At 40.5% G+C, this 26234-nt stretch overlaps 2 protein-coding genes across 5 annotated transcripts in view; one reads left to right on the top strand and one right to left on the bottom strand.

Annotated features, from left to right (window-relative positions):
- Positions 1 to 308: 308 nt before the first annotated feature.
- Positions 309 to 26234, top strand: part of CFAP74 (cilia and flagella associated protein 74) — a 67396-nt gene continuing 41470 nt past the window's right edge. The window contains exon 1 of the mRNA XM_053962667.1: positions 309 to 463. The gene's annotated coding sequence lies outside the window, so the exon portion shown is untranslated. The remainder of the gene's footprint in view (positions 464 to 26234) is intronic.
- On the bottom strand, positions 8924 to 24336 carry GABRD (gamma-aminobutyric acid type A receptor subunit delta). 4 transcript variants are annotated; one of them, XM_053962699.1, is made up of 9 exons: positions 24240 to 24336; positions 15543 to 15655; positions 14940 to 15007; positions 14367 to 14587; positions 13490 to 13572; positions 12021 to 12158; positions 10955 to 11110; positions 10166 to 10377; positions 8924 to 9848 (listed from the first exon to the last, which is right to left on the bottom strand). In XM_053962699.1, exons 2-9 carry the CDS (start codon positions 15649 to 15651, stop codon positions 9549 to 9551), a joined length of 1287 nt encoding a protein of 428 aa, XP_053818674.1. In that variant the 5' UTR covers positions 15652 to 15655; positions 24240 to 24336; the 3' UTR covers positions 8924 to 9548. The 4 variants fall into 4 exon arrangements, with proteins under 4 accessions (XP_053818674.1, XP_053818672.1, XP_053818671.1 ...); XM_053962697.1 differs by lacking the exon at positions 24240 to 24336 and adding an exon at positions 23718 to 23980 and having other exon boundaries at positions 10955 to 11107; XM_053962696.1 differs by lacking the exon at positions 24240 to 24336 and adding an exon at positions 23718 to 23979.

Raw genomic sequence — 26234 nt, forward strand, 5'->3', positions numbered from 1 at the left:
GGGGACTGCTGTCAGGGGACAGGTGTGAGGAGCTACGGGACATGTAAGGGAGGAGAGGTGTGAGGGGACTGGTGTGAGGGATAGGGGACAGTGCTCAGGGGACAGGTGTCAGGTGTGAGGGGACAGGTGTGAGGGGACAGGTGTGAGGGGACAGGGGACAGGTGTGACAAGAGACTGGTGTGAAGGGGACAGGTATGACAGGATACTGATGTAAGGGGACTAGTGTGAGGGGGGCTGGGGACAGGTACTGAGGGAACTGGTGTGAGGGGACCAGTGGGGAAGAACTGATATGGGGGCAGAGGTGAGCTCCTCAGGGGACAGATGCAAGGGGACATGTGCTGAGGGGATAAAGGCCAGGTGCTGAAGGAACAGGTGTGGCAGGACAGGCCCTCTCTGTCTCCCCTGGAGCTGCCAGAGCTGCTTCCCAGGAAATCTCAGCAGGAAGCCCCAGCAGTGATGTCCCGTGAGTGTCAATCCAGCAACCAGCCTGGGGATGGGCCACTCAAAGTGGCTAAAGCAGGAAAATCACAGCTGAGATACTAAATACGGAATAATGTCAGACTGGCCAGACGAGAGAGAAAAACAATATATTAGTGGTGGAGCACCTAGAGTACCACAAGAGGCAGTCTGTGACATGTTTAATACTTTGTAAAGTTGGGTTTGGATGTTTTTCCCTGATGATGCTTTGATATTTTCTTCCAAACTGTGAATGAATCAGGATCACCTGCTTTTTCCTCACAGAAAGCTGGGATGGTGAACTCAGAGAGTCCTCTAGTGGAAATGCTGCTCATCCTGCCCAAACAGCTGGTTTCCTGGTGTGATTTAAAACTTTTCTAAGCAAATAAGCTATCCAAGCGAAAGGGTTGTTTTGGGGTTTTTCTTGATGTATTTATATCCACCATTGGGCAACATGAGCCACCACATTTGAAAAACAAAACAGGGAGACACAACTATTAGATTTTTTTGGGGGGCTACCTGGAGTTGAATGGTCATGATTTGTACACCTACATCAAGTTTTTTCAGGCATATTTAGCACTTTCTCAGCACCTTTGTGGGGCTTTTGGGGGGATAGTTGGCAGCAGTGCAGCTCTGAGGTTTCTTTTGATGTTTTTACAATCTTCCAAAATACAAATAAATAAGAGTTGGCACTAGTTTAATTAGCAGTAAAATGGGAAAATGTATTCCCATCAGTCGAGATGTTTTCTCTAACACCAAGGAAATGCACCCCATGGCTTCATTTATCAGTCTTTAATTGAATTATTTGTGTGTCCACTGCTAATTTTATCTTTTTGGGAGCTCTCAATTTAGTTTCAAAGTGGGTCCTTAAATCTTCATGTGTTCCAAATTTCTCTGCTTGAAATGGAGAACATTATGTAAGGTAGGTCTGCAAACATAATTCTTTCAGGTCAAGGTAGTCTTTGATCTCCATGTCAATTAAATGCTTCAGCTCCTTGAGCTGTTGGATTGGGAGATAAAAGGTTCTTCAGAACTGTGATCTGAAGTTTTGTGTGGTTTATTGCTGTTTTTTCTTCTAGCACAACTTACCACGGAGAAAAGCTCAGGTATATTTTCAGTGCTTGATGAAAAAAAATCTCAACCATAATATTTTTACATCTCGCAGAGATATTTTGTGGTTGTTCACTTGCTGTTTTTTTAGAAATCTTGTTTTGAGTTGGTTTGTATTTTCTTGTATTACAAGACTGTTTAAACAGTTGAATTTCTCAATAGATGCTTCCCACTTCTGGGCAGATGGCAGTTTTTGGAGAGGACCTTGGCTTTGCTCTGTGCATTAGCTGACAAGGTTGTAACTGGTTTGAAACACAATTTGTAAATCCTGAGTGTATACTTCACCTTTTTTTCCCCCTGTATTTTTCCACATGGCAGGCACTTTTTTCTTCTACCAAGTCATCCTCTACTTAAAAGTTGCAATATTTCTGTCTACTATATCTAGATTTAAAGAGCTGACAGGCGCCTATTTTATTTTTATTTTATTTTATTTCATTTTATTCCAGGTGTAAATGAGCTATCTAAATTTTTAGTTCTTTTAAAAATCACCATTAGAATCTTTTCATATCATATGTTTTAAGAGCAGTGATCTGAAGCAATCTGTTTGAGAAAGAGAAAGCTAAAGAGGGTTTTGGTTTTTTTCAAATATTTCATTTCTGAAATTCGACATTCAACCTCAGCATCCAATCATGCCACAGATTATCTGTATCAGCGAAAATGTGATTTATTCAGGAATCTGGTGATGGTTGTTAGTCCAGCTGCTGCAGCCTGGGAGTCTGATGTGAATTGTCTTTTTAACTCACAGTTACAAGTTTTCCGAATATTCTCCATTATTTCCTGGCACTGATGTAAATTCCTTTCAGGCTGTACATCCGCACGTTTCCAGCAGATGGCAAGAGATTCCCAGGCAACTCGCTGGGAATCACGGTTGTGCGGACGATGCTTACAAGTCGTACGTCTTTATTTAGTGCCTCAGGGTGTTGATAACTCTCTTTTAAAAATTAGTTTAAAAGGAAAAAAAAAATCTTTGGGTTAATGATTGCATTAATCTAAAGTACAGCGTGAGCCATCAGACACAAGGTACTTGTCTGTTTCTGACAAGGCTGACCAGAAAACTCCTCCCTCCCAAACGCTCCAATGAAAACATCATTATGGCAGCTACTTTTTCCAGACAATTGTTGCAAAAAAGGGTCAATCGGTACTAATTTCACCTCGGTAGAAGACAGATATCCTGTAGTGCTTGAATTTATGACTCAAAATCTTCAGCTAGATTAGGACCTTTCAAGTTTCCAAGGTTTTAAAGATTTAGTAGGGATTAGAATGATGCTTTCACACTGTGAACTAAACAAAAAAGAAATTGAGAGAGACAGCTCATATCTCCAAGTGCATGTGAAGCGTGAGTAACCAGTTCTGTATCACTTTAAAATAAAAATGCCTCCCCATAGCATGTCTCTTTAGCAGATCAAACCAGCAGCATGTGCAGGCTGCTCTCCAGCCTACTTACTCTCTTCTTTTGCCAGGAAGAGACTAGATATTGTTTCCATTGAAATAACTGGCAGTGAAATCCTTGGGTGCAATGGGAATGAATTTGGGCCAGGTGCCACAAAGTTTGGATAAAAATAATAAGGCAAAGCATTAATATATTTGAAGATAAACTGGAGTAAAGCAGATATTCTACATAATATCAAAAATCACCATGACAATTCTTTGTAGATTTTCTTGCTGGCTTGAATATTAGTGTTTTTCTAGCCTGTGTTAAAATAGACAAAATGAATAATGTTTCAAGACTATTTTAAGCCAACACCTCCCTTACTTGTCTGTCTTATATAAGATAGAAGCAACCAGAAGCTGACTCTCTTGTTGACACCTCATTAGCCAGGAGGAGAAGGAATTCTGTGAGTAGTCCAAACTACACATCTTTAAAAGCAACTAAACCCAAACCTTTGTGCTTCTGTATTTACTTTTTCAGGATATTTAAACAACCTGTTTGATTTTACAATACTATGTTGATAAAGAAAATGTAGAACCTCCTGTCCTTTATATATATGCACATACAAGCTTGTATATGTAAAAGTTTCATCCACAAAGATGAGGGGTAGGATAATCTTAAATATATCTGTAAAAAATGTAGTTAAAGATGTACAGAAATAGTTATTTTTGTATTTGTTTAAAGCTGGAAGAAATGCAGCAATAAAGGAAGAACAGCCTGGATGGAACATTATACCAGATGTTTTACAGATTACTCTGTATTTCATCACTCAGTCTTTATTTAATCTTAAGGCTGTAGTAATTGTAATACTGGATAGCTCAATGGCCTATATATTGTTTTGCTACTTCCAGCTCTGCCTGTTCCAATTGGCCAAAGCTGGCCAATTATTTATTACTGTGGAAAGAAAAATGTTCTCCCTACTCCACTTGGTAACCTCATGAATGAAAATTGAATTTTGTGATATTTGGGTTGCTCTTATTGAGATTACTTACCCAATAAACAACTAATGCAACCTGGATTTGCTAGTAACTAACGTTACCCAGTAATTATGTTAAAGATATTTGGGCTAAAATTAGGAAGAGTTTCTTTGAGAGTGAGGAGAATTTGAGACATGACTTAAACTATCTTCTTCTCCCTATTGCATGTATGGGGTTAGTAGTGTGCAGTGTAAGAGAGTGAAACAGGGAGGAAAGAGTGTGTTTGTGTGGGATTGTGTTTGTGTGGGAGTGTGCTGCTTAATTATCACAGGGTTGAGTCCTTGCCTTTTATGTAATAATCATTGGAAGGTGCAAAGGCTTGTCAATTGAGACTTTCAGTCTCCCTGTTTTTCATACCTGGGCAATAAGATTATATTAGTTTTGCCTAATATGTTCTTTTGCCAAAGAGAAAGAAAATTGCCTCTTCTTCTCACCTTTCCAAAAGGAAAAAAATAAAGGGAAAGAGAACTGAGGATCAAGTGAAATAGAAGTATTGCAAGAGTTAAAGAAAGGATAAGTTTCCAGAGGTTTCCAGTGTCTTAGAAATGCAGAATATTTGGATTTTTTATTTTTTTTGACCAATCTTTTCATGGAACAGTGAATTCCCAATAACATCTGATTAGTTCTGTTCATGCTATATTTTCTGACAGTCTGGGCTTGACTGTCTTCTCAGATTTGTTTTTACTGTGAAGGACTTAGTAAAAGAAATAGCTGTGGCACAAAGCTGGTATAAGGAGAGAGCAGATCCCTGATGCATTATGTAATGAGGGGCTTAGATCCTCAAATTAATTCTATTTAAGACACAGTGCCTTTCTCATCTGTCTACCAAATCCATCCAAAACCACATATTCATTGCCAAATTTGTATTCAGTTTTCATTAGGAAGAATCAGCTCTTTATGTTTGTAACATATATTGCACACAATGTTATTTTAATATCAAACAGGCTTCCAACCATGGCAATTGGTTTAAGCTGCTGTAATAAACAGGGCAGGAGGGAGTGGCTTCAGATTTTTTTCTTAAACAAAAATATTCTCAGAAACTTTCAATAAGCTTGTTATCTGTTCTGCTTCAGAGACAAATACACAGGGTGCTGTTTTGCTCCTAACGAGAAGTGCTTTTCCAGGGTAATGACTGGGGGTATTTAAAATCAGAGCAATCGTATTAAGTGTTGTGTTGTCCCAACAGCAGAAGCCTCATTGAGCTAAATTGGTTTCGCTACATTATCTATTGGATTAGCAAACCAGTTAAAAACTGATGTGAGAGCTTTAACTGGGATAAATGCTTTCATTTTTACCCAGAAACAGGACAGATATTTCTGGTTTTTAACCTCTTCATAGTGCTGTCACAATTAATGCCAGCATTACCTTCAAACAAATGCAGTATCTTGCTCTTCTTCATCCTTCATCTTGTGCTTTCTGATTTTCTAACCTCATGAGGCAGCAATAGCTATTTTTTCAATCAGTACAGCAGCGTGCATAAGTGCCCCCCAGAAAGCTCTCATGAACACTCAGTGGTGCTTCCTCTTCTGTTGTCAAGGCCAAAGGAGAGTTTTGCAAACCCTTGGGCACTGAAAAGGCAGGATGTCATTATGGGCTGAAATCTCTAGGGTCATTCTGATTTTCCTTCTAATGCATTTTATCTTCCAGTTCAATAGTTGGAATGCCTATTTTGTCCGTTTATAGAAGCTCCAATTTCTGTATATCTACATTTTATTAACACTTCACATTTAGAATGATTACATTAACACATATCCCACTCTTTTTCTCACAGACACGCCAGTCCATAGAGCAGTACTATAAATTGCTGAAAGGAACACAAATGCTTTCAGGTGCAGCACAGAAAAAGTGCCTTCTCATCTGTCACATACTTTTTTTTATGGCACTAGTACAATCCATCCAAAGTCAGCATTCAACTGACATCAAATCTGGCTTATTTCACTTTATTAAGGGCATCATGAAATTAGAGTTGAATAGGGAATTGTCTTTAGATGTTAATAGGTCTAAAGCAGTAATGTCTGGGGATTTTAAAATACAATAATGTCAATAAAAAAAAAAAGTAACGCACACACAAAAGTATAGAAGATTCAAATTTATGCAAAACTCCAATCAATTCACCATACTCCTGTACTGAAATGTCTCCTCAAAAGTTTGAATGGCATCTGAATTTTCAGTTTCTGGCTCTGGAAACCAATTTAAGAAAATCTCTCTCTTGTTGATGGAGGTGTTTTGTCTTGTGCTACTCATGCAAGTGCAGCAATAGCAGCTGAAACTCCTGTTCTCCCCTCAGATCCCCTTGTTTCTGGGATGGACACGTTGCTATATGTGTGCTCACAGGGCACTTCTCCAACTCCCTGCAACCTTCTGAGATATTTTTTGCCTTTTATTTATGCTTCTGTCTACATCATTGTAGGTAGTCTGACATTCTGGCTTTGGGGTTTTTTGAGGAGATTGCTGCCACCTTTTACTTTGATCAGTCATGCTGAGCTGTGCACCTTGAAGATCTGCAGTCAAACTACAGAAAAAATTCACTGAATAAATCTTCTGGAGCAGTCAGCAGGACATGCAGCCTGTGACTGTCTCCCAGATGGAGAAGCAACTAATTTTGTCCAATAACCCCATGTGATCAGTCAGTTGGCTGCAGTGTAAGGAGTTATGTCAGGTGCACAGTTACAAAGTATTACTGCTGAAGTAATTAGATCAGACATTGCCTTTATAATATCTGCAGCCACCTTCTTGCTAATTACTCTCAATAAGCTGCCACTGCACACTAGAGGGACTAGGGCTGTGCTTCTTTCTCTGCTCTTTAATAATTCCAAAATCATGGATTATTTTCTTATGATTTGCACTCCTTGGGAAGTCGCTGTGAATATTCATCTAGCTGGATTTAGTCAATAATTTCACTCTTAGCAGAAGTTACTGACATTGACAGACTATGTAATAAACTATTAGCTGGAGAAAACAGTGGGATACAAAAAGGTTGGATTCTGCTTTCCCAGCAGAAGTTAATCTGATTTTAAACTAAAGATTATTTCTGATTTTTGCAAGTGTAACAGAGAAGGTGGCAGCACTGTGGTCTTTCTAAAGGATGTAGTATTTTTGTGGTGATAGATCATGGAAAAAGCAACAACTTAGTAAGGGAAAGGCATAGTAAAGTCATGCTTCTGCTGTTTTTATTCCACTCTGCATTAAATCATTATATAGAGAAGTAGTATTTATTCAGAAGAAGGCAGAAGAGGTTGTGTTTCCTTGGAGAGAAAGTGATTATGACCAAAAACACACTTAGAAAAAAAATATAGTGTATTTCTGAAATGCAGCATTCCATCAGCATCAGGAACAAACAATAAGAAAAACAAATTAGAAAGAGGAGAAGCAGGAGGGAAAGAAAAAAACCTTCATTACCTGAATATATTGAAAGAGATGCAGATTTTCTGTGTAAGGTGACGTTTGAGTGGTACTTGGCCTTAATTCAGTATGCAAGCCTCAGAAACTATGGTGAGTAGTATCATGAAAGTACCCATTGGATGCACTTACCTAGCTGGAGGATAGGAGCTTTTGCTTCTCCTGAAGGGCTTTTCTTCTGTAAAACTCAAAGATATAGGAAAGAAATCATTATAGCAGTTTTTCAGACGATGAAGTGGGAGGTCTTGACTGAGATTCCCCAGCAGCTCAGTGGGGAGATGTGGGACAGAATCCAGGTGTCTCAGTCCAGAGTTGGGTTGGTGAGGACTTGGTGGAACAATCACAGCTAAATGTCACTTGGGGTTTTCCAGCACTCTGGTGGCTGATAGCTTTTCCATGATCACAGAAACTAAAGATTGAGGTGAACCTAAGATCTACACTGGAGCATATTTTCTATTACAGCCCAGTTCAAGATCATTATTTTTTCTTCAAAGTATTCTCTTACTTTGCTGATACTGAACAAATCTTATTCTAAGTTATAAATCAGTGCTAAAATGTTTTATCTTTCAGTGCTGGTCATATGAAATCAAACTAAATCACAGCTGAGTTAAGGCAGGAGGAATGTGCACATGCTCCACCAGGATCAAATCTTCTTTTCACCCTTATTGCAATTATTAATTGTCAGCCACATGTTCAAGAGCCCCATCCTAAATGCCAGTAAAGCTCTTCTCTCACCTACAGCCTCTGGCTTAGTCTCTCTCATTCTCCTTTCCATTGCAGCTTTCAGCCTCTTCTTTCCCTCTCTCTCATTTCACCTTTTCTTTTGTGGCACTCTCTATTTTTAAAACAACCTCTCACTTTCAAGGCAACAATATCCTGAAAATAAATTGCCCTTTTGTAGTGTCTTACATTGGCTTCCTCCATTAACAATATTTCAGTTGTTTTAATCCATATTCCAATATATTTACTGTGGAGATTTTAGAGAATAATTGTGAAACTAGTTTATTGTGAATACTGTGTTCATTTGCTGAGCTCACTGAGATTATTTACAGAACAAAGTGTTATTTTGCATGACTTGGGTGAGAGATCTAGTCCTGAATTAAGCAGTGTGTATGAGGACCCATAAATTTCACAGTTGAATAATGGAAGTGAAGAGGCCTAAGAGATTAGGTCAGCCTCTGAATAAAAACAGCAAAAATATCCAAAGCAACGGAATAACTTAAAGGCAGTTATGAAATTTTTTTACTTCCCTCAGCTATTTAGGGACAGATTCAAAAAGGATATTTTCAGAGGCACACATGGTAGATTCTCAGTGAAAATTAACAGAACAAAATCCAAAGTCATTCCTGAAAATGGAGTCTGACTTCCTTCATTATCAAGCACCTTTCAAATTTTTCCCAATCTAACACAGGAAGCCCAAGTTTTCCCTGTGGTTCTAAACCACTTTATCTATTTTGAGGCCTATTAAACTAATAAACATTTCTGTGTTTAAGTGTTTAAATTTTCATTAGCTCAGATCTGAAATGTAATACAGTCATTATTAACAATTCAGTAGAATTTTATGTAGTATATTTTATTTCATGCTGTGACTAAGAGCATTGAAATTTTTCAATACTTTTTCCAAGACAAATCATATTTTAAGAAAAAACTTCCACTCCCCTCTCTTCCCTTTTACTTTGTTCATGAGATTTTCCTGATTAAAAACACCAGCTTTAGCACTACTGTTAAACCTAGACCAGCCCACAGATGCAGAAAACCACTCGTGCAGAAGTGAGGAATGAGCTCTTTCATTACAAATAAAAAAGAAATTATCTGAGTGTGGAAAGCCAAATCTTCATTACTGATCAACCTTGAAGTGGAGGAAAATATGGTCATTTAAGATTTAACTTTTGCTACAAATATGTACATATGAAAAGTTGTCTCGTGGTATTACAGGAAAGGAAGAGCTGGACTTGTTTGGCAGAGTGCAGTCCTACGTATCAAATCAGGTCAGCAATAAATTGCTGCTTTAAGTAGGAATTCATAGCAGGACCTTCTTGACTTTGGAAGTATTTGAGCTCGTTGGAAAATACTTTGAGAAGAGGTGCCTCAATTCAGTTTCAGTGGAGGGCCTTTTAGCCTGTGGATATTGTTCAGTTTGTAGGTTTTGGGAAGAATTTTCCTTTTTTTTGTTGCCTTTACATTGTGTATGCAACCCAGTATATAACATTGACTGCTGCAAAGGCTGCTGGGAACACGGCTCTGGCATAAATGTCAATGGTGTCAGCATCAATGGGCTTAAAGAGGGACTTCAGGCCAGTCTTTTTGTCCAGTTTCATTCCCTGCTGCTGTTTTGTCTCTCCAGTTTCTATTTCTATTGTGCCATATGATCCAGGCAGGCTTCTGGGAATTCGGTGCTGCCTGTTAGAAATTGCCAGTTCCTGGTTCACACCAGCTATGGAGAGGGAAAACAGAACAATGGCATTCTTCACGTTGATCTGCAAAGGAAAGAGGAGAATAATGGCAATTTATAGGGCAAGGACAGTGTCATTCATCCAAGCTATCCATGGCACCAGCATGGTGAAACACCCCTGGGATCCATATGTGGTGAATGGGATTTAACCCCTGCTTTGGCAGAACTCATGGAAGACTCTGTGCTGCACATTTAATTCGGGTTATGGCTTTACATGCTCTGAATTGCTGAGGCACCAACAAGAACATTCTCAAAGCCTTTCTTAGGAAGAATTTGTAGTAAAAGGTCATGAAGCAGGATGATTGCTTTGGCAAAGTTATTCCCAGTATCACACTTACTGACCTCTGCACTCTGCCTTCTCGCCTTTATCTTGTTCTTCTGCTTTTTCATGTAGTCAGCATTGAAATGTGCAAAGGCATATTCCACCAGTGCAGCAAAGACAAACACGTAGCAGATCCAGAAGTAAACGTCCAGTGCCTTGATGGCAGAGGCTCGTGGGAGTGAGGATCGGGCACTGACCATCAGAGTGGTCATTGTAAGAACAGTAGTGATACCTGCAGGGTAGCATGAGAGAGAAATAGATGCACTAATATACATAAATATATTTTTTAATATGAGGCTGAGAATTATTTTCACAGTAAAAGCCCCTTAATACTATGGCTTCTGATTTTCAAAACAGGGGAGCTTTTAAGAAACTGCATTTGTATGACTAAGGCAGCTTTGAACAAGTTATCCTTGGCTTTGTCTTAGATCAGGAGAAACAAAACCTAAAGAACTAACCCTTAAACACTTTTACATCTGGACTAGCAACCCTTAGTCAGACAAACAGACACACAAGCTCCAGGAACATTTTTTTGTCACTATCCCAGTTCCTTCAAATAATTTCTTTCATTTCTTTCACAGTCATTACTGCTTTTAACCCTCCCTAGGTGGTTATTTGCTGTTCCTTACTGAGGCAGCTGCTCTGATAACACGACAGAAATTAAACCAGGAGAGAAATCTTTCAAAGGACCCTCCCTTCTGCAAATGTAAACACAGTGGTCATAAATGCACCTTAATGAGGATTATCAGAGAGCACAATTCCCACTCGAGCACTCCCTTCCCTGTGAGTCCCCAGGCCATCTGTTTTACCTAGTGACACCCTGGCAGGCACAGCTGACTGGCTGATCCAGAAGGACACCCACGACATGGCCACCAGTAGGATGGAAGGGACATAAGACTGGATGATGTAAACTCCTCGATTTCGCCGAAGGTGGAAGTGGAGACTGAGCCTGGGAAACTGACCTGCTGGAAAAGAGAGCAGGCAGAAGAGATTCTGGCTGCGTGAATTACAGTTAGATTGATATTAAAAATTACATTTCCTATAATGACACAGAGCTACACTCTTTAGCATCTTCTGCACAAGGGTCACAAAAACCTTTTTTGAATGCTGTTCGATTGATGCTTCATAAACCCTGCACGAGGTACTGCAGCTTTCATAGCTAAGAATAGGTCAAATGATTTGTCTCAGGTCATATCAATGCCAGATCTGAAAATAAAATCATGAGTCTTCTCAAATAACAGTATTGCTTCAAAATGTGTACTGTCTTATCATCTGCTGTAGAAAGTCCTCCAGATACTAAATTTAGATTTTTTAAAAGGCCAAGTTAATTTCAAACTCAAAAAAGAGCTTAGAGGAGATGTGCAGCATAAATGAGAATCTGAATACATGAAAGAGGATGAAAAATCAGCAGGAAAGAAATGACTCCAATCTTGTACAAACATTGCAGTAAGCCCAGTGATAGACATACACACCACTGACTTCTACGGGGTAGAATTAGACTGATCTGACTGTACGTCATAAGCTCCACAACATCAGGGCTAATGGAAATTTTTCTTGCTCTGAAGCTGCAAATTAGGTCAAGAAAATGTGAGCTATACCTCAAGTACTTTTTATCAAGTGCTGTCTGGCTACTGCACACAGTATTTTGTCAAGCAGAGAGAGCTAAAGGACAGAACATGCTACAGTGGCTACTTAGAGGCTCAGCAAAGAATGGCACTTCTTACAAGTGGAAGATGAAGGAAACTCTTATCAGAAACCTGACAGGTTCTTAAATTAGTTACTTAAGAAGAAGGATTTTCTATTATAGATAGAGGAGGTTTCTCTCTGCGGGAAAAAGTCAGATACTGTCCCTGAACTGAAGAAAGATTCTGTTACCAGATTTGAAGTTCATAATTTCTGTTGTGAACTGGTAATTGGTAATTGTGAATTGAGCAAGCTGCAGCTTATCCAGCCCATGGATCTCCTCCTGGTTTTCTGACCAGTGGTAGACAATGTCCTCTGAAGAGTAGCCATCTGTCAAAAGAAAGCTGAATAAACACAAAGTTCAAGGGAGAAATTCAGAGCTTAGAGAATTCATAGTAGAAGTTCTCTAATTCCTCTGCTATGCTGATTTCCACCAGACACATTGCAAACGTGCTGAGATTCAGTCTGGATAATTCTTTCTGCTTTGGAGAGGTGCAGGGCACCAGGGCCGTGGCAGAAAGGGGGGATATGAATGAGAGGATTTATGTACTATGCAAATCCACAGGAAATCAATCTTTCCTAGTTTTGATGTTCATTGACAACTTGCTACTATAGCATCCATTTGTTTCAAGAGACTTTATTTCTGTTTGTTTCACTGAAATGAAAACCCTCAAATTCAATTAAAACCTTCAACCCCCACCCAAACTCCCTGCAGAACTCGCTGGGAGAGGGAACGAATTGCTGGGGCACTGTCTGCTGCCTCTGCATTTGGTGATTATGTAAGTAAAACTGTAGATTGCTATTTTTGACAGGATAAAATGGTATTGTGGTTAACAGCCTAGAAAACAAAGTCAGTGACAAAAAAGAAAACGAGAAACTTGCATCAACAGGCCAAGGGATCTGCTCAGGATCTGCTATTCCCAGATCTCTGCAACCCTCAGGACCTGTAGGCTCCTTGATCTAAAAACCAGATTCATTTTCCCTGACTGGGTGGTCCCTGCTCGTGTCAGTAGTGATTTTCATTCAGAAGTATTAATGCTCATGGGAATTACATGCTGATCATAGATTAAATACAAGTTGGATAAAATATAAATCCATTCTTCACCCTCCTTTGTGAGTACAAATGAATTAAGCCCATCCATGCAGTATTCTGATAGATTTCTGTGTTACAGATACACGAATGCCAAGGCAAGTTAAAGAGCTATGTGAAGGTTAGTCACAATGGCATTCATTAAAAGCAGGGAATTCTTTCTTTTTCCTATTTTCTCATAAATTAAAAATAGCACATCACATTTTGCCTGTGGGCTTTTCTACTTGTTCTCACTGGATTTGATACAAACCTCAGTAATGCCAGTGACTGTCACAACTGCACAAGATTTCACATGAAGCACAAAGTTCCAGACATTTGTCAGCAGGAGTGTACATTGTTCATCATCCCTAAATCAAATCCTAGAGATTTGGATTGGACTGGGGTTGAAGTGGTATTGAAAAGTCCACAGTCTAATGCCCAGCACAGGGAATGAAGAGATTTCTGCTCACTCTAAACCCCAAGGCACTCCTTACATTCCAGTGACTAAAGCAGAATCATCCCAGCCAAGTGCAGCTATCTCAGTACCATGTATGCAGGCTTTACACAAAACACAGAGGTACTCAGCCCTTACAGCTCTCCAAATCCAACATGCATTCCTGCTCATCCATTGGGTACTTGGAAAGGTCCATGTCACAGGCCACTGTTGAGGTAATCCTGTTTGGAGCAACGTGAACACCAGTTAGTGACATTCAGACGGAGCCTTTTCCTCAGAACTCAAAAGACTGAATGGAAAACTTTGAAACCTTAATATTAACAAAGGAAACTGTTTTCAAAATCCTGCTGGCTGCTGCCTGAGTCTGTGGGAAACCCAGAGGCAGAGGGAATTGAAAAAAGGTCAAATGACTTGTCTAACGTCAGAGGATTCTGCAGCTACTGATGATGATAAAAAGGAATTTTCTGATTCAATCTCCTCCCTTTCACTGTCCCCAAGATCACTACAAATACCTTAAGGGGACTTTGGATTACAGTTTCAAAGGTGCACATTCATTATTTTTCAGAACATTACACAATTAACTGTCAATATAGTTATTGAGTTCCAGCCACAGCCCTCTTCCAAAGTGAGAAATGCTACTTTGTCTGTGTGAAAGATGGGGAAGCTGAGCCTTAATCAGGCTCACAGTTCCCTTGGAAAATAAAATGAGGGAGTGGAGAACAGAATCTTTGCTCTGTATTCAGCACCTCCTTGCCTAGTGACAAAAGCCATGAGAGGCTTCTCTCCCACTGAGGGCATTCTGGACATGATCAGTGACTGTGCAGTGCAAAATGTGTTTGTGCTGCCAAAGAGACCTTCCTGACTTCTCATAAAGACAAGGATAGGGGGATAGGAGCTTTTCTTCAATTTTTAACTAATAATTATTTTAGGAAATCCTCCTAGGACCGCTGAGTGATTATAGAATGTTCAAAAAGTTAACACACAACAGAGAACACTTGTACTGTTTGTCACTCACCTGATGCTGTATAAAATGACTCCATCTGGCTGGAGCCTGATAAGTTTGTTTTCCACAGTCACATCATGGAACCAGGCAGACTTGGCATTGACTATGAAAGTATCTGGCAACCAGAGCTTGTCCACAAACCTGCTGTCCAAGCCCAGAGTTTCATTGGTGTGGTTGTAAGACAGACGATCGTCTCGCCAGCTCTGGTGCAAAAATACTGTCATGGTGTATTCCTGTGACAAGAGAAATCCTAATTAAGAAGTGATGCTGACAATGATCATGTCTTGGAACTTAGCCAAAAATCAATGTCTTAGCCTAGAAATATATTATTTGCGTTCAGTGCAAATACATATTTTTATACTTAGTCAGCCAGGGAGCTGCCCAAGCATTTGTATTTTGGTCGTATGCTCCTACTATGGATAAGCACAAGATATAAAAAAGTGATTCAATATCAATGTTATAACACATTGCAAGAGTTGCATAGGTCTTGACGGAGAAAATCAGTTTACACAGCTCAACAAAGACAGCTTCTGGTTTTGAACCTTCGTTTTCTTTAAAGCAAAACTAAAATATCTGATACTGTACCATGTTCACTTCTGAGATGTGGTCAATGCTGGCTACTTCGATTGCCAGAGCAACATTAACGGGAGGACCTGAGAAAAAACATTTGAATGGGGTGATTTATATCATCATAGTACCCATAAAAGTATCAATGACCCCAGACTGTTAATTCTTTAATCAGTTCACTGAAGTGCTTTCCATTATAAAGTACATTCTTAAAGCAAGAGTTTTAAATCTTTTACCAATTGTGCCCTCAATTTCCAACAGCACACTTCACTTGAGTGATAAGAGACACAAGATAAAATCACAACAAAAATCATAGAATCCTTTCTGGAAATCACATTATCAAGTTTAAGACAGCATGACTTTAAGCAGATGCAGAAATTATCACCATTTAATGAAATACAAAATTCCTTCAACTTAGATGTCAACGATTTAAGAACTGCATCAGAAGCCTGTGTTGCTGTCGAGCAGTCTGTCTCTTGTCAAAATCAAGCAAAATGTTGATTGTTATTTTTTCCAGCATCCAAGTAAAAGATAATCACAACTTTTTAAAGTATGAATTTCACATAAACATCAGAAGGATTGTAAGAACCAAAGATACATTATTCACTCTCCAAGTCTCACCTCCAATCCCAGGCCTGAAATTTCGTGCGTACCCTTTCATCAAATCATCCAGGTTGGGCAACCAGGAGATTTCAATGTTGGAACCTATGTAATCTCCGATGTCACTCATAGCTCTGGGTAAAGAGAATAAGTATCTTAAAATTTCTCATGCTCACAAACAGAAGAATAACAGCAAATGGAAGTTATTGACTTATTTTACACCAGAGACCACCTACATTAGAATCAGCTGTAATGGAAATTTTTATAGGTAGGAAAACCATTGCAGCTATTTCTGTTTAAATCAAATAAAATTTTCAGGCAAGACTGTGGCATCTTTAAGTACAAGCATATACTTTTTAAAAGTTTCTTTCTTTCTAAAAAAAGTATGAAAAATAGAATTAGAAACAGAAAAAGCATGAGGGAAACGAAGATACTTTGTATACTGCCTAAAATGCATCTGTGAACTCTGAAATGCAGCTGTGACAGCTTCTTACTATAGAACAGCTGAGATCAAGAAGGCTGGTGCATTGTCAAATGTGACAGGAAAACAGGAAAAACTGCACATCTGGAATCTGGATAGCAAGCAGCAGGTTTTGGTTGGGAGATGTGTTGCTGTGGGATTTGTGCTCATGGCACAGCCCCTCCCAGCAATCAGGCTCCTTCTCTCAGGTGCCTCTTCTTGCCAGGCCAGTGATGCTCCTTGAAGGCTTTAGCCCAGGGTCTGGCTGCCATTTGCCAGCCCCTGGCAGCTGCCAACCCCTCAGTCCTGGCACAAGCAATGATGTGGATATTTCACCATCTCTTACAAACAAAGGCAAGGTCGTGTTGTCTTCATTAAATGTTAAACCTGGCAGGCTCCAGTTGAAGATCTGTGCCTGCTCACTTCGTTCCTCTCACTGCACTGTGACTGACAGGGCAGGAAGAGATAAATGAGGGGCTGGGACAATGTCCGACACCACCATTTGCAAAAAGAAGACTTGCCAGTGGTTTTGAGAGGGCCTGTGACTGAATGCAAGTACTGGATCAAAGCTGCCTGAGCACTGGTTTAGCATCTTCCACTGAGCCCAGCTATAAATGTGCCATTTGAGAGGTACCTATGACTTGTAACAGAAGAGAAATGGTTAAATATCCATGGAAGGCTGCAGAGTAATACAACACAAACACATTCTGTCTTGATACTTATATAACTTTCTTAGAGTGTTCATGTGACATTGACCCACATAAAGCACATGGTTTTTCTCTCCAAAATATGCCAGCCTGGGCATTCAGCTCAGCACGAGCAGTTATTGCCAGCACAGGAACAGAGTCTCTTACAATAACCAATTCTTCTCACAGGAGACTGAAAGAAAAACCTTTGATTGCCCTGGTCTTAAAATTCTTGTCTGGACTCAATTATATAAGGAAGGAGTTCTGGGATTACAATGTGTAAATGTAAGTTTTGAGCAGCACAGACACTGAAGTCTTGCATTAGCAGAGCTGTCAAAGCTTCTGTAACCTCCCAGCACAGGGACGCTGCTCCAAGCGCAACTTCATTAGTTCCCAGCAAAATGTGATGTTAAACTGCATTTATAAGATTTCCTTGCCATGAGCACACTGTTGTATGTTCATCTCAAATTACTATCCCAGCTACTTCTCAGGTCCCTCTGTCTCTCCTGAGGAAGGACCTTGGAACACTTCAAGATGTGTTTTCAGCTACATAAATTGGAATAGCATAATTGATTTAGACAAGGGCTTTGAAGATTTATAACAGATGTCGACAGAGATTTTTTCCTTCTTTATTGGGTCTCATCAACTATATCAACACTTCTTTCTTTCAGACTGCTGGTCTTTCAGTCATCCAACCATCATTATTTACTTTAATGAAATTATAGCTTTATAAGAAGTTTGTTTAAAAACATACTTATTTGCAATTCACAAGTCCCAGCCATAAACATGGAAAGGTGTTTCTAATCAGTAATATGTCAGAGATCCTTTTATATGTAAAGAATGGTACTCTATGTCTTTTTCTAATTAAATAGCTACAATACACTTGAATGAATATATCTGCTGAAAATCTCTTTGACTTCTCAATAGAACGTGATGCTTTTCATCTTCTGTTGCTAAAGCAGCAACCAAGTTCAGTAAAATGTTTTGAAAACAGAATTCAAGTCAGAAGGTGACAGCACTGTAATGATGTATCCCATGTGCTGATCATGTTTTGACAAAGCACTTGGAGTTCAGCTGTTCTCCTGTGTCAGGATTCTATTTTAATGGCATTAAGGAAAGCCTTGGAACTCAAAAGAAGTTAAAATGATGAGAGTCGGGTTAAAGACTGAGGGCTATAGCCTGCCATGTGTTTTAAGCAGATTACAATCTAGAGGGAGTTTTACTTAAATATCCATGACACAATTAAAATAAATCTTGTTTCTATTATTAATAAAACCTTAGGGTCAGATCCTCAGTGTAACAAATGTGCTGGAGTTACTGGAGCTATATGCACTTAATACCAGGGGGGGTTATTAAAATATTACAGCTGAAATAATTTTATGGCTCGATTTACCATGTGGTGAAAACTCCTTTGAGTCATTCCTTCAGACTTCTACACATCACATCCAGTGCTTTAAAGTTACAAGAAGAATGCTGGGAGAATTTCCTTCATCCTTGATAAGCAGTTGGGATTATATATGGCCTAAAATATTACTCATTATTGTACCTGAAAAAGGAAGACCAGCATAGAAAAGATGCATTGGAAGGGATTAACTTTTCATAGTGTAAGTAGTAAGGATGAAAAGAAAGGCAACTATTATTAGTTGATTCAGCAACTTCACTTCCCAGTGTAAGCTGCTGTAAAGCTTGTTTCAGTAAGAAAAAGGACTTTGTAAAATCAAGATTGATTGATTTGTCAAATCCGAGGAGTAAAAGAGCTCCTGAAAAGCTTCTCTTCAGTTTGGACCAAGCCAGTGTGGAGGTCTTCACTGGCTGAATGGTAACAGTCTGGGGACATCTATCCCTCTGGAAGTCACTCCCAAAGGTAAAGCTGAAGAAGAGGATCCACACTCTGACTCTGTACACATCTCATTTCAAGCAGATATTTTTGAGAATATATTTGCATCTGTCCATATCTGGAGCATTAGGAGAACTTCAGCTGAGCTCATTGAAAATAGATTACTGCTGTCTAAACCATGAAAGCAATAGTGAGTTCTCCTGCATAGACAAAGGGAAAGGAAATCCCCATTGATAAGCTGCACAAACCTGTGGAGTTCCTCTTTCCCTAATATTGACACAGGTTAGGGAAAGCAACTCCAAGCAATGAATATCACATGACAGAGCAAAGAAATGTCTCTTTCAGAGCTAAGTGCTAGCAGCTCTAGAATAAAAAGTACACATATCCCAAAATCCTTCCTATCCAAGCTGACACCTCCCTCCCAGCTGCTGCAGGACCAGGACATCCTTCTAATGTGGAGTGATCTGGAGGAGAAACATCAATCAACTTGGACAGCACATCTTTAAAGGGCTTGTCAGACAAGTGAGGCATTAGCCTGTCTTTGCTCTCTTCCAGAACACTGCTTGAAAACACTTGCTAGAAGTTTATCAATATTACTAGAAAATATCTGGTATTTAAATCACATCAAAGCAAGAGGCAATCTGTAAGTTCCATGTGAATGAGAGCACAACAGCAGCTGAGCAAGGGATAGTATTAGTAATTTCATTTTTGCCCAGCCGTGCCAAAATCTCCAGCATCCATCCAAAAAAGCTCAGAATCTTTAAGTCAGTGGCCAGTGGGACACTGATTTGAGGCTACACTGGTCAGGAGAGTGCACTGATCTTCTGAAAAATTTACAGAGCAGCAAGGTGATGAAAATCATCTTCTGTTTCTTCTTTAGATCTGCTAACCTAATTCTCTTGGGGATTGTAATGTTGTTGTTATATGAATATTTTAACCTGGTAGATGGAAAAAAAGAGTTTGATTGGAGGACTGAGATCAGTATATTTCATTTTGATAAGCATTTGGGACAGATGTCCCAGATGTCATCACCACTGAAGAAAACTTTTTCTTGGGAAAAAGACAGGGAATATCCTGCAAGGTCAGTGAACAATCTGACCTCTGCCAAACTCCAGGATTATCCAGAGCAGTATGTATATCCTTCCCATCTGCCATTCCTGATTCTAAGGGAAGCTCACTGTAAATATGTTTTGTGTTTTAAAATGTAATTGAAAAAGCATTAGGCTTAATTCATGGCAACCTTTAGAACATCAAAGCCTCTCTGGCAGTTTTAAGCTACAGAAAATGGACCACTCTTTGCATACATTCACGTGTTAAAGCTGCTCTGTTTCCACGAATAGAAGTAAAAGGCTTAGGGAGACACACAGCAGAATGACAATTAAATGCAAGAGTATAACAGTCACTTCACAGAGTGGAAACTTAAATATTGAATATACACCTATTCCAATTAGAGAATTAAAATCTCTTTCAGTGAGAAATTACAAAGCACAGACACATACCCCAAAACTCCTTTCAGAAGTGCTCTTTCCCCACGCAAATGAAGAAATATTTCCCCAAACATCTTTCTGCAGATGATCTCATTCACTGTGGCACATTTATTATTGCAACATCCACCCCATCTCAAACCCTGATAAAATAGTGGAAGCCACAGTCTTTGTCCTGAAGACCTGTCAATCATTTAAATGCCAAATTCCTTGCCACTAACCACTGTCTTGAGCAGACCAAAAACCACTATTTTTAAAAAAATGTTTACCTGACAAAAATGTGCTGACTTAGGTTGAATTTGGCTCATTCACTTCAGACAAATAACACACATGACAGAGAAATTGCTTTACACACAGCTAAAGCACCCCAGAAGGGTATTCAGAAATGCTCTGAGGAAGCAGCCTGCATACATCCCCCACCTCCCCCCTCTGCCAAACCATAACATTATTTTCACTGGTAGTTTTGCTTTTGGGAAGTCTTTTGTCTCTTTGTCTTACTGGTGAATTTCAAAATCACCAAAATGTTCTTCCTTTTTGGAATATGGGGCTTTTTTTCAATATACAGTGCACAGAACTCAGGAGCAGAGAATTTAGGGGTGTTGGATGACCTCTGTCATCAAAATTCTGAATCACACTGCATTTAGAAAACAAAATCAGGGATTTAAAATTAAGCCATTGGCAGTTTTGCCCATTAATATGCTGCTATTCATAAAAGCATCTTGTACCAAAAATATTTTTACTAATGCAAGGATAAAATTTCACTTTAGTTCTGTTTAACTGATCCAAAGTACACATGCAAGCAAGGCTTCTCCCTTTTTACAAGATTAAACTGTGTCCTGCCATAGCCACCCTAAATCCTGAATCCAAACAGAGAAGCTCTCCTTGGCTATGAAATGTCTCGCACTTTGGAATGTTTGGAAGACTACAACCTGAACAGTTGGAATTTAAGAAGTTAGAATTTGCCTTGCCTGAGTCTGCCACGAGTGGATGTATTCCTACCAAACAATTCATCACTATCGTGTAACTGGAGAAAGAAAGTCAATTAGGGAATTAATAATAAAATAAATAATGTGTCCAACAAACACATATCCTGGCAGTTGCTGTGCCTAGGAGCAGACCTTGGAGACAGAGGCAAAGACTGACTCTTCCTCAAAATTCTCTCTTTTTCTGGTCTTACATACTCAAACATCACTTTTCAACCCCCAGCTTCAATGGTAGCCCAGTTGCAGAGGGAGAAATAGGATCATTGAAATGATGGGAAGGATCTGGGTGCCCTTAGGTAATAAGCAGTATTTCCTCTGCCTTCACTGTAACACTGGATTGCTTCAGAGTCTGAGGATGTCAGGATCTGACCCTGGATAACAGATTCAAGGTCACAGGATAAATCATTCTGTCAATCCTGACTAAGAGCAGTTGACTTGACACTTTCTCTGAGCAAGATTCTTTTCCTTCCCAGTGAAAAAAATCAGATCTCCCTGATTAATTCCAAAACGTGTAACAACAATGTTATGTTTTACTACAGTTCCCACTTTGCCTCTTCCACTCCTCTGAAGCTATTAAGGATGTCTATGAAGCAGAAGATACAAGACCCCTTTAATGCCACAACCACCCCTGCTCTGGGGGGTGTAGGCATGTTTTTACATGCAGCAAGTTCTTTTTTACTCCCCCCTCTATTTTCATTGCGTAATCATGGCAAGCTTTCTCCACATCCAGCCTCCAGATCTGGAGAGAATAAGAATATACCGAGACCGTCGCTGGTTGCCTAGCTAACACCTTCGGAGGGAATGTGACTGAGAGCTGCAAATATACATCTTTCTTTAAAATTTATTATTTTAAAAAATGGTTTGCGTTCTCCAAATCTTTTTTCCCCCTAAGATCTCTGACAGTCTTTTCCTGCTAACCTAAGTTCAGGAGACTTAATGAACTCATTAGAAAGGGATAGTTGTATTTTGGGGTTTTAATGGCACCTATGGAAGCCCTAAGCAAAGCTATTCAGCTCATACCCCACTGGTTGTGCTGGGGTTTATGGAAGAGTTTCATGTTCAAGCAGGCCCCTACCGAGCTGCTGGAGGGGCTGAGGCTGATCTGGGATATTGCAGTGCCTTACAAAAAGTGATTGCCCCCAATTTAGAGTAAGTGCCCTCGGGAAAAAGCTTCTAGGAGCATCCTGTTAAAACACAGCCCTTGACTAAGCCAAGAAACTGCTGCTCAACTGGCAGAAGTGCATTCTCAGCTAGGGAATGAAGAAAGAAAAAAACTGAAACAGATGAGGCACATTAAGGAAACTCTTCAGTCAAGGGCCCTTTTTCTCCTGAACACTCACTCAAAGCAGTCGTGGCCCAAAAGTGCAGAAAGCATCCCTGGGCAAAAGTGGGAGCCCCAGCCAGAGCTGGCATCACTCACTCCAGCTACCCCGAGAGAACGGCTGCCTGAGGCCAGTCTAACAAAGAATGATAAGATGTTTTCTTACCTGATACACCTGTGCTGTTGAGTGCACAGTAGAATCAAGGCAGGAAAAACCCAGGTAAGAAATTCCATTTTACTCCCATTTATTAGACAGCAGCGACCAAAACCCAGGTTCCCTGGCTCTCCTGGCAGCTCCAAAGCTCCAGTGGCTTTGCCATTCTTGCCTGCTGCGCTAAGTTGAGGCTGAGTTTAAAGCGATGGATGGTTGCTCAGCAGCAGCAGCCCCCACAATCTCCACAGTGCCCGGGAGCCATGCAGGCAGCCCGGCACGGGAGCAGGGAGCAGGGCAGCTCTCCTGTCCTCTCTTCTCCTTTCCTCTCCTCCTCTCCTCTGCGGGTGGCTCAGTCCCGCCCGGCTCCGCTGCCCTGCTCCCGCATCCCTCCCCTGCCGCGGGCTCTTCCTCCGGCCGCTCTGCCCGCCTGCGAGGCTGCTTGCCGAAAATAACCTCCAAAAGGATAGATTAATCCCACGGAGCGGGGTGGGAGCAACTCAAAGTGCTCCAGAGCCACTAATGTCCTGCGCGCATCGTGCCGGGGAGGAGCTGCAGCCCGAGCCCAGGGCAGGGGCGGCCGGTCCCGGGGCGCTCGGGGGCGCGGAGCCGCTGTGCCCGATCCGCACGGGGCATGTGAACCGCAGGCACCGCCGCCGCCGCCGCCCCCCGCCGCCCCCCCGAGCTCCCGGCAAATCCCGGCGGCACCCGGGCACCGCAGCTGCAGCCCGGCTCCCAGCATCGCTCCGAGCGCACCGGCGATGGAGCCGGGGACCGTGGCGAGGGAAATGCCGCCTCTCCGCTGTCTGCGCGCTGTCCCGGCCCGGCGGTGCCACTGAGAGGGGCAGAGCCCGCAACACAAACTTCTGCCTCGCCGCTCTCGGGCTCCTGAGGGGCTTCTCTACAGTGAAACGCTCGGAGCAGTTCACTGCTCCATCCCGGGCTGCTCGGGCTGCCATTGTCCAGCTTCCACCGCTTGTGCCTCGCGAACTCCCGGGACCTCCGCCGGCTCCCGGGCACCGCGGCTCCCGGCACGGGGCCAGCGGGGACCCGGCCACGGGGCTCCTCGGGACCTCGGGCTCATCTTGACTTGCAGGTCAAACTCGGTTTTCTCCTCCATATTCGCTCCTTCCTTCTCTCCTCCTCCGCCTCCTCGGCTTTTTGGTGCTGTTCAATCTCGAATGACAATTTTAAAACCAACCCACAAAGGAAACAGTGTGAAGGAGACATTTTCAAGAAATTATATCATAAAACAAAAATGATTGTGCAGGTACCTTAAGCTAATGAAAGGAGGCACCTGGGGTAAAGTGTTGGATTCATCTTTTTGTCTTCTTGGTTCTGTATTTTTATTTAGTACCAGCATTTCAAATGGCTACTGAGGGGTGGTGGGTGAGGGGAATAACAGCTCCATGAAATCCAGGGGAACAGATGTACACAACACACACACGAATGTAATACAACAAATACAGGCATGTCATAAACCTGTGATCATAACGTAAGAGGTTATTTTCTTTCTGATCTTTTCCTCCCTCTACCCATCTCAATGGCAGTCCTGCAGCTAACATCCAAAAAGGAGGAAAATACACAAATTTTAACTCAAGGAGTCAGATTATTTTTTTTTTCTTTTAGGAGGAAAACTGAAAGATTTTTAATGGAATTTACCTGGTGAAACTCAGAACAGAATGACTTTGACTCTCCATATAACAGAACACATTCACACCTTTTGGGATATTTTCAGTTGAGATTTTTTCATATTTTTCCTACTCATAAGGCTGACGGTGCTGTGGGCTACATACCTATGCTGAGAATTCCTCAGTGTTGTTCTCCTCTGGCTGGAGAGCTGTCGCCTAATTTACTAGTAAAAAATAACAGTTTTCTATATCTTCAGCATATACCTGTAAAAATAGCCAAAAATCCAGAGAGGCACTTTGTACATTTGGATTGTGTCTGAGTGGATTTTATGGGTGGATAACACGTGTAAGTGTGTGATGTGTGCACACACATTGTGTGTTGATTTGTGTGTTGATATAAGCACACCATGTTCTGAAAGGACAGACCTTGCTACAAAAGTTATCATTAACACAAGTAAAAATGCAATGCCAATCCTAAAAGACGTGAAAGTTCTCTCAGATAAATGAACTATATTTTATCTACAAGGACCTTGATTATATCCTCATAGTATAAAGAAGAAGGACAAATGTTTGGTCATTCAGCCTTGGATCTAGTTGGTTTTACATACAATGCATATTTTAAATAGACTGGTACATATATATATGCAACTCACTCAAATAACTCATATTGCCAAAGGGAAGAGAGGAGATAAAATAATAAAGATCAACAATACATTTAATTTCCTACATTTCTAGCTAAATATCCCAAACTCATTACAGTCAATGACAGATTAAAATTGCTAAGACATAGATTAGGAAACTATTAAAATTGCCATTAAAACATCAAAACAAAACAAAATAAATAAGCTCTCCAAATCTTTCTCATCTAATCCTCTTGAAAATAATTAAAGCTTTCCTTTAGCTTTAGCTACTGGCTGGGAACTGTCAAATAGTCTTAAAAAGATGGCCCATGATACTCAATGTTTCCTAAGCCTTTTTTTTTCTCTCTAACAAACTCCTCCTCAATCCCTATGGCTGCAGGCACCAGCTTTCATGGAAATGTCCATCCCATGCTCTGACCTTGCATGTGGGGTTCAGCCGGACCTCAGGGACTGCGTGGGGTCACTGCAGCTCCAGCAGGACCAGGCTGTCAGCTCAGAGTTACACAGCTTGGGGCAAACTTTGATCTTTGCTGTAGTAAAGCTGTAGTAGATCTGTGAAAGCAGCACAGATCCTTAAATCAGTGTTTCTGTAGTATTTGTCCATGCCAGGTCAAATGCTAATGGGCTCCACCCACATCTGGACAATTTTACAATGACATTTAATCATTACCATTAATAAATCATTAGTTGTTATTACTACTATATCAACAATTGCTAATTCTTGAAGTATCCACCTTACTCAAGCACTAATAAAGGTCACAACTTTTAAGTATATTTTACTATATTGAAACCAGAAACCCACATTTCAGTATCTGGCAAGTATTTTTCTTCTGGAATGTATAACAGGTATGAATTTCCCCTGATCACAGTCATCCATACTTCTGTAACTGCTACCATACAATCATTTATTGGATGGTGTAATTTGATGGGATTGAGGAGAAGCATGCTCAGTGATTTGGGCCAAAAAACATATTTTCAGTCATTTATTATTCAGGATTTTGAGACTGTATCAAAAGGACATGATTTCAATTTATTTTACAGCTGCACTGGGTTACCTGGTATTCTTAATAGATCATTTTCTAAATCGAACAGGTGCATTTACTGCCAGAAAAAATAAAGATATCTATTGTCACATATAATTTTAAGAGGCAAAAAATGTACCACAGGGATAATTAATCTCACCCTCCCATGATTCCACCTAAGCAGCTCATGAAAGACTGTTGTGGCAACATCGCCAAATGTCTCTAGATATACCAATTACACACATATGCCTATTTTTGTAAATGAGGTTTGGGAATATCAGTAGCAATTGCATGGTGGGAATATTTAGCTTTTTTCAGAGGTTGTACTGTACTTGCACTGTATGAACGTCCCCCAGCCCCAACACAAATGTGTCTGTATTTAATCAGTATCTGGATAACCACAATATTAATTTCCCTTTCACCTAAAGTGCTAGGAATATAGTTTTTATCTGTTTCTAAATGTTCTGTAGAACATCTAGTTCCTCCCTCAATCTGCA

Source organism: Vidua chalybeata, chromosome 22 (assembly GCF_026979565.1).
Source record: "Vidua chalybeata isolate OUT-0048 chromosome 22, bVidCha1 merged haplotype, whole genome shotgun sequence".
NCBI classification, from domain to species: Eukaryota; Metazoa; Chordata; class Aves; order Passeriformes; family Viduidae; genus Vidua; species Vidua chalybeata.